Source organism: Lepisma saccharinum, chromosome 19 (genome assembly GCF_977018435.1).
Source record: "Lepisma saccharinum chromosome 19, izLepSacc3.1, whole genome shotgun sequence".
In the NCBI taxonomy this organism is placed as follows: domain Eukaryota; kingdom Metazoa; phylum Arthropoda; class Insecta; order Zygentoma; family Lepismatidae; genus Lepisma; species Lepisma saccharinum.
This window is the reverse complement of record NC_139247.1, coordinates 28,932,256-28,940,580: the sequence shown is the minus strand read 5'-3', so window position 1 is coordinate 28,940,580 and position 8,325 is coordinate 28,932,256. Positions and strand designations below refer to the sequence as shown.

The following is an 8,325-nucleotide window of genomic DNA, read 5'->3' as shown; positions in this document are numbered from 1 at the left end:
CAAACCCTGGTTATGGCATGTTGTGTTTGATGCATATTCCACTTCATCAGTGCATTGCTCATCTTCGCTATTAACTCAGGAGGTAGAAAATAACCAAAGTAGAAAGAAACAAAAAATCTGTACCCTCTAACTAGCAACTAATATATTCATGCAAATATTTTGTTAAATGTTATCATAAATGTCATGATTTTAACAAAAAAGCACTAGATAATATTAATTATTTATATACATATACATATTTCCATACAAATATTAGTTGGGATAGTTATGTCATTGCAATTATTTTAAACATTTATCACAACATCTATTGCCTTCTCAATCTCTCCTACGTATTGCAAGAGAGCTTTTCTTTCAAGTTCTCCAATTTTTTTGCATTGACAAATTGATAGGAACTTCATAGGAGACTCAGAGTCCAAAAGACTGACGACATGTCCAAGTTCAAGACTGTCACATCCGCTGACTTGAAACAAAACCAAGTTTGGAAAGTAATTGTTTTTCATCACCTTGTCTAACACTTGAAGTTCAATCCGAATATTGCTTAATTGTATGGAAACAAGTGCTCTATTGAGGAGCATTTTCCCCAATTCTGATATGCCGTAGGTCCTTTCTCCAAATAGTTTTAACTCCTTGAATCTGGTAAAGTTCTTCCACTCAATTCCTGCTACGCTGTAACCGTAATGCAATCTATCGTGTAAGTGAAGGGACTGCAAGTTTGGACATGTGGTTAAAAGGTTCTGCACGTTTAATCCGGCAAGGGTTTCTAATTCAAGGATTTGAAGGGAATGTCCATGCTTCTCAAGTACAGAGAATATAGTTTTATGCGAAAATAAACTTCTTCTTAAGGAGGCCACCTTTAAAACGCCCAAGTCCTTAAAAGAAAGCAAAGGCAGTATTATCCACTCCAGATAGACCTTCTCGGAAAGGTCACAGCAAACTATTTTAATATCTGGACAAATTTCAGTACAAAGCATGAGAGCTGCGAAGGCATTGTGTGGAGACAAGTGCTCGTTTATTTTCATGTCAAGATTCCTCAAGCGATATCTATTTTCTGCTACACCAGTTGTGTACAATGAATACAGGGCAGCTGCTAGATTATTATGACGTAAAATCTGTATTGTTGGGCAATTCGTAAGGATTGCCTTAATTCCTTCAACATGTACTTCCAAAGACTGTATGTAGAGCTCGTTTAAGCGAAATGCACTTTGATCAACTGTTTCCATCTCCCTTAGCATTAGACTATGGTAGGACTTCTGGTATGCATAAGTGTAAATTGTTGGCATGCGATGAAGATGTGTATGTTTAAAATCCTTCTGTATGTTCAATTCGAAGGGCAAAGAAATAAAAATGATTCTCTCGATGCGACATTGTTTGACAAGAAGTTCTATATTTTGGGCAAATTTTCTCTCTTCAATTTCATTTCCACATATAAAAAGCTCCTTGAGGTTCGAGCACCGGCGAATAAGGATCTCGAAGTCTTGCAGTGACCAACGGATGATCCCTTTCTTCACCGTGGGAGTGAAAAGGATGATCTTGTTAGCTTCTTTGTATTCTCGATTACGAAGAATGACAGCTTCCATAAGATGTGAAATTATGGCTGCTGGATAGTAATCACACATCCACTGCTCTGTTAGATCTTCATTTGGAGTCCAGTTGTTGTTTATGATATTGTCAGAGCAAGCCTGTAAACTATGGTAGTACAGAGAGGGTATCTGAAGAACATACGCCATATTACGATCCATATAAACCTGCGAATTACAGAACTAGTACAAAAATCAGATCCATTTATTCTATACTACCATTAAACAACGTTCCGCACCATGGCCGTGTGGTCTAAGGGGTCGGAGATTTGGGCCTGTTTATAGGACCGGTGGCCACCCACCATCGTGAGGTAATTGGAGAGCTACGAATGAGTAGTTTAACCCGGTCATGAAAGCCTACAACAACTGGAGGTTCGTCGTGCTGATCACACGTCACCACTTAACTGGTGACCTCGGGTGAGTGAGTAAGTAAGATCAGGTGGGAGTGAGGCCGGCAGACGGAAGGTAGAATCGGGCCTTGAATAGGCTGTTGAGCCACGTGTTATTTATTATTACTATTAAACAACATTTTCTTGCACACTCAATCGCTATCTAAAAATTGATAGAAAATTAAAGTAACTGGTTCTGGATTTAAAGAAATCTAATGAAATAGAATTAGATGTAAATATGCATTGCAAGGAAACTATCACCTAAAAATTATAAAAATTAGCTATCTGACATTCCAAAATCTACCGCAGCAACATATGACTTCCACCTGTCCCTATATAGGCAACATCAATCTATTCTTGAATATCCTTACCAATTTCCTTCAGGTAAATTTTAAAATTGTCATCTTCTTGACTTTCCTACATTCCCTTACTATCATGTTACCCAACATTTTTTTTATTTTCTCTTCTATGCATTATATGTGGTCTGCCCAGTGCCCACCTAAATCTTATAGTCTTATAATTTGTTTAATGATATCAAGGAATGAATATAGATAAAGTATAATGTATCTTCACCCCCAAGTTGATTCTTTTAGTTTCAAATATATTTCTTAAAACTTTGTTTTTAAAAACATTTCATTTATGTTCCTATTTTAGTATCAGGGAGCAAATTTCCCATGCACACAAAACTAAAAACATAATTACTTCCTTGGGACAAAAATTTATAAATAGAAAAGTACCATGCTTATCCTGAATTGTCTTATTTTAATTTCCTTTTTAATATCGCTTTCATTAATATTACTCATAACCCAAAACCTAGTTTCGTCCTTTAAGCATATATTTAGTTTTCTCTATCATACATACTGTTACCTACAAGATTCTTCTTTGTTTCGTTAAGGCATACTATTACCATGTTACCATGTTTTAAGTATTCCAAACGCAACTCATAGTAGCTATGTATAATTTATTTTTTAAACAGAATCATGTAATTGTGAAGTCAATACATAGTGATGAATATTATGCTTATATTCCCAATTTTTCAAGTTTTCTGTCTCATATGAAATATTTGATCAGTTGAACTGACAGTTTATCATTTTCAGCCATATTGATAATATGATGTTGGAAGGAGGGAAAGTCCAGTGTACCTTTTACCATATTTTATCATCAGTGGCGAAGATTGGGCTTCAAAACTAGGGGTCAAGGTGCAAAAGTAGGAGAGGCAAGGACAGTTTACGGTAAGAGTTCGTTAAATCGGAGACACATTAAAATAGGATATTTTGTGTTTCGAATGGTCCTTACTTAGGCTACCAATTGTGTATTGCGGAACATAGTTCAAGGTACCATTATGCTTTTTACACGAAAACAAACACAATTTTTCACATACAGAGTGATTTATTTGATTCCTTTCTTCGCTTTTGCAACACACAATATGGCGGGCACATTTTGACTCACGTTGTGGGTATGCAGTGTTTCCAACCTTCTTCACCGAAAATTACCTACTATCGTGTTCGTCACGTGTGAACATTTTACATTGTGCACGGGTAGCTGACGGATAGCCCCGTGAACTATTCACAGATAGCCCACGACCCTTTCACGGATAGGCCCACGAACCATTATGCACGGTAGCTGACGGATAGCCCCACGAACCATTCACGGATAGCCTCCGAACCATTTCCGATAAGGTTAGGTTCGCTTTGGTTAAGTTAGGCAAGCATAGTGAAAAAAAAGGGGTTGGAAACGCTGACAGGGGCTTACGTCATCAAACGTACGCAGCATGCAGTTCACGTAGCGAAAGCAATGGCAATTGTGCGTCGGTAAGTTATTTCTCTTGAAAAATTCATGATTTCCCGGTCAAATATATTCCACGATGAAGGAAAATACCTCGACGAACGTTGGAAAGCTTGGAGAAACTCATTTCCGTAAGTAGTTTCTTCTGTAAAAATGAAGAAGTGTGTATCCAATATATCGAACTGTTACCCAGTTTACTTTTTTGGTACATAAGGTTTAACATAGTGCGAGGCAAAAAATGTCTAAAAGTGGGGTGGCAACTGCCCCCTCGCCTCTCCTAATCGCCGCTACTGTTTATCATCATTTTCAAACATGGGAACAACAATAGGTTATTTCCTTCTTGAGGCATTTCCTCAACATTCCACATCAAACAAATTAATATGTGAACTTGAGATATTCAAAAACGTTTTCCAAAACCTTTAATTAACTCTGCTGGTATTAAATGAATTCCAGGTTATTTGTCATTTTTTAACTTTTTAATATTGTGTTTAATTTCAGCAATCAATATTATATTCTGAAACTAAAGGTTAAACTGTGTGAATATCATTTGTTTTTTATTCGTTCGCTTCTGGTATGTACAAATAAAAAAAAGTAATAACAATAACAGTAATCTAAATATATAGACTTATCGAAACTATTTTTGTTATTTGGGATTCAAGAATTTAAACAGAACTTAAACAAGATATAAGATACATGCTAGTATCAGATTATTTCAATTCCCATAACCTATAATTTGTAAAGGAGAGTAGAAGAAAACATTGATAATTTGTGCAGAAAAATAAAAATAAAAGAACAAATATCCGTGAATATTCGACCTATTTAATTACACACAGTCCCCTCCAATAATAAAACTCTAATTAACCTACATAACAGTGTTGGGTGCGTCTTGGTAACAGTTTGTTATGTTTCCCATTTTTTTACCATATTTTCGTTATCTTGTCTTTTTCTATTTTTTAAGACACATAAAATATTCAATGTACTTCTTATTCGGCCGGCCGTTTGTGCAAAATAATAAAATATAACTAAAGCATTATTATAGAAACTATATTAATGACTGAATAAATAGGAATACCTCTTATCTCTTTCGAGAGGATTTTATAATGAAAGGGGGTATTAGAAAAAGCAGAAAACTTTCAATTTAACACGCGATCTCGTGTACGTGATGTGCGTGTATATTGAGGTCGCTTAATGCTCAGGTGAGAGTCACCCTGTTGGAAATATCCCAGTTTGACAGTTTATTATTAAAGTTAAATTTGAATGTGTATCAAAGCATACACTAAGTGTAGAAATATGTAGGAAAGCATGTTTCAAAACAAAAAAATTAAGTTAAATACCAAATAGTGTTACATTTTCACTTGATAGAGGACTTGAACAGAAAGTTGTCCTGTTCCATTAAAATAACAACATGAATCAATCGGAAAATTATTATTCCTCTTAATTGAATTAAGGCTCAAGTTTCTGTGAATGCATATAATGTGCATAGATACTTCAGCAACAAAACTTATTGTCATCTGCAGTAGAAGCGCTTCACAGGCAAATGAAGTAAAACTTTGCTATAAATTTTAAAGGGTCACACACCTAACACATTTTCATTATTGATTTTCATGCACTCAGTCTATTCATAATATTCACACATTTTGTATTACAATTCTAAGAAATCAGTTCATTATGAATATTTCCATCCAATTTATTGTATTGTGTTTGAATGTCAAACACATATCACTGTAAATGCATTATTACCAAAAGGTTCCGCATTACCAGTTTTCTTTAAATGTGTAAATTGTAATTAATCACATCTGAAGCTTAAAGATTATTATAGAAATACATTCATATATATTTTAATACTTATTAAATATGTGCAAATATCCAACATATTCAAAAAATAACATTAGTCTTATGGAATCAAAGTAGAATTTTCTAACGTGCGTTACCGTTTACTACTTAATATAAATATATGGCACAATCCAATAACATGATGACATTTCGAAAGTATTTCACTTTATACTAAAGTTAATAAAACAAACAACAAAATAACACATATTAATGTAATCTCCCTCAGATATTATTTCATTAGAATTTGAGCACTTTTCTAACGAAATAAGATAAATCTTTAATTCCATAAAACCCTACGTATGTATGAACTATTATATTTTTTAAATTCCTTACTTTCCTTTTCCGAAATATTACTTGTAGAAGTGCTTCACAATAACGAAAAAAGGCCAAGTCTAATGCGATCAGGTGTTGTACCAATTTAAACACACTTATTTATTTCGACTTTAAATGTTCTAATTCAAATCACTACGCTGTGAAATTGGCTTTTCTTATGTCGTCCGCATTCATAGAAAAACTAACAAGTAATCATAACTGATGAAATAGTCATTCTTGTTAAATCACAATATTTCTGAAAAATTGCCTGTAAAATACTGAGTCTGAAAGGTAGCTATTAAGGACATTTGAAAAGCAGGTTATCAAATTGTAATCATAATTATTTACATACAAAAATGCTCCTGACTAGTATTATCGAATGCTACACTGAATTTTGTTATATTCGAAGACTTTTTAATCTACTAGCATAAAAGGGATGTGATTCATTTTCAGATTCCCTAGGAAACTTTCCATTCAGAATAGCAGAAGATACAGTAAACTTCAAAATTTAATATTGTTATTTTATTGTGAAAAAATGATGGGGAATTCCAGCGTTACGTGAGTGACATTTTACACGCAAAATTGACCATTCTAGACATGACACTGGATTAAAATAGTGATAATGAACTGATTTCGTGGAATTATGATACACTTTATGGTGTCTGCTAACGAATGAAAAACTTGAGTATGATGACATAGACTGAATGAGTAAAAAGCATTAACAAAAGTGTGTTACGTGTGTGACGGTTTAAAAATTTAGCAAATTTTGACTTCATTTGTAGCCTATGTGAAGCATAGAAGTTGCAGATGTTAGTAACTTTTATTGGTGAAATGTGCAAATTATGTGCATCCACAAAAATCTAAACCTTAATGAAATTAAAAACAATAATAATGATTTCCATATTAATTCATTTAGTTACTTACATGAAGTAGGATCATATTTCGTGGAATGGTCCTAATATATATATATCTTTCTCTTTACTTCGTATTTGATTTCAAACACATGTAGAACTAACGGTATGTTAGTTATAACTTACTGATTGAAAATAATTATAATTTTATATTTACCAATTCAGTGAATGAATACTCCCAACTTATAAATTACTTTACAGAAGTAAATCCGGAAATACCTGTAAAAATATCACAGAAAAGTTATTCATTATTTTATTTTAAGAAGATTTATTAATAGCGTACTTCTATAAACTGCAGGAGTGACACGTATGGTGATCATAAATACGTCACTCCATGATACATTTTTCGTAAAATAAACCTGAATCCCTCACATCACTTCTGTAACATATGAAACTCAAATTAAAGCACTAGTTTTGGTAATTTCATTATTTTTTCCGTGACGTCTACGTAGTAACAAAATGACTGTAAAGCGGCCGTTACAATCGAAAATTTAGGTTAACTTTGGAAGAGATTCCAAGAAGTTTACTGTGTTGTTTTATGCATTAATTTGGAACTGTCGTTCAGGCACGAAGTACATCTTATTTGTTGGAGGTGGGAGAGTAAGGATCGGCAGTGGTGTGTACACATATAATTTTGTGCAATTTAGTTGACTGAAATAGTAGAAAGCACAGATGAAAGATATCGATCGGATCTTAGATCAGGTTAATTTTCCAAAAAAGATAAACAACCTACTGCTGTTCTAAGGTAAATATCTTATTTTATAATTTCAAATTTGTATTTTTTAGCTCGTGTATTTGGAGGAGAAGGGATACAGCCTAATCATTGATAATCCTTGCCCCTCATCATTTTCCACGCTTTTACGATATGTGATCCTTGAGACTGCAGAATCAGCATTAGTATTAGTGTATTTTCTGTGTTATTGCCTTATTTCCCTACCTTATTTCCCTCCGTAATGATAATTACTAGACTTTGATTAACCCATAAGGACATGCGTTTGGGTAAAAATTGCCCAGGTGATTTTGAAATATATTTTTTGATCACTTCTGATGAGTGTCTGAGGCCACGCTTCTCAGTACCTTTCCTGCGAACCTTTCCGAGTGTCGAAACTTTCAATCAGCTGTTACTTGGTTGGTTGGTTCCACTCGCAGTCGTAGAAATACTGAAAGGGTAAATTTCACCCAACGCGCACTCAGACGTTTAAGTTTCATATTTCAACATGTTCTTTTCTTTTTTCATTTTTATCAATTTGTGATTCAATGCAAATACTCAAAATTAATAAAATCAGATTAAACAATGAAAGTATTACAACTTACATGCTTTGAAACAATTAAAATTCGTACTTGAAGAGATTTTTTCTTCTGGGTATTCTCTAGACAGCGCACTTCCTTTCGTTATGGCAGGGAGCATTCCTCTTACAGTTATTCTCTATCTCATTTTCTCAACTTTACGTTTGCATGATGAGGTGAATATGTTCAAATTTAATGAAATTAGATTAATCAACAAAGGCGTTATTATTT

General features: G+C 33.7%; 1 protein-coding gene across 1 annotated transcript; it reads right to left on the bottom strand.

Moving 5' to 3' along the window:
* Positions 1-261: 261 nt before the first annotated feature.
* On the bottom strand, positions 262-7,048 carry LOC146003094 (uncharacterized). The gene is made up of 2 exons (XM_083141266.1): positions 6,965-7,048; positions 262-1,745 (listed from the first exon to the last, which is right to left on the bottom strand). Exon 2 carries the CDS (start codon positions 1,737-1,739, stop codon positions 285-287), a length of 1,455 nt encoding a protein of 484 aa, XP_082997392.1. The 5' UTR covers positions 1,740-1,745; positions 6,965-7,048; the 3' UTR covers positions 262-284.
* Positions 7,049-8,325: the final 1,277 nt, after the last annotated feature.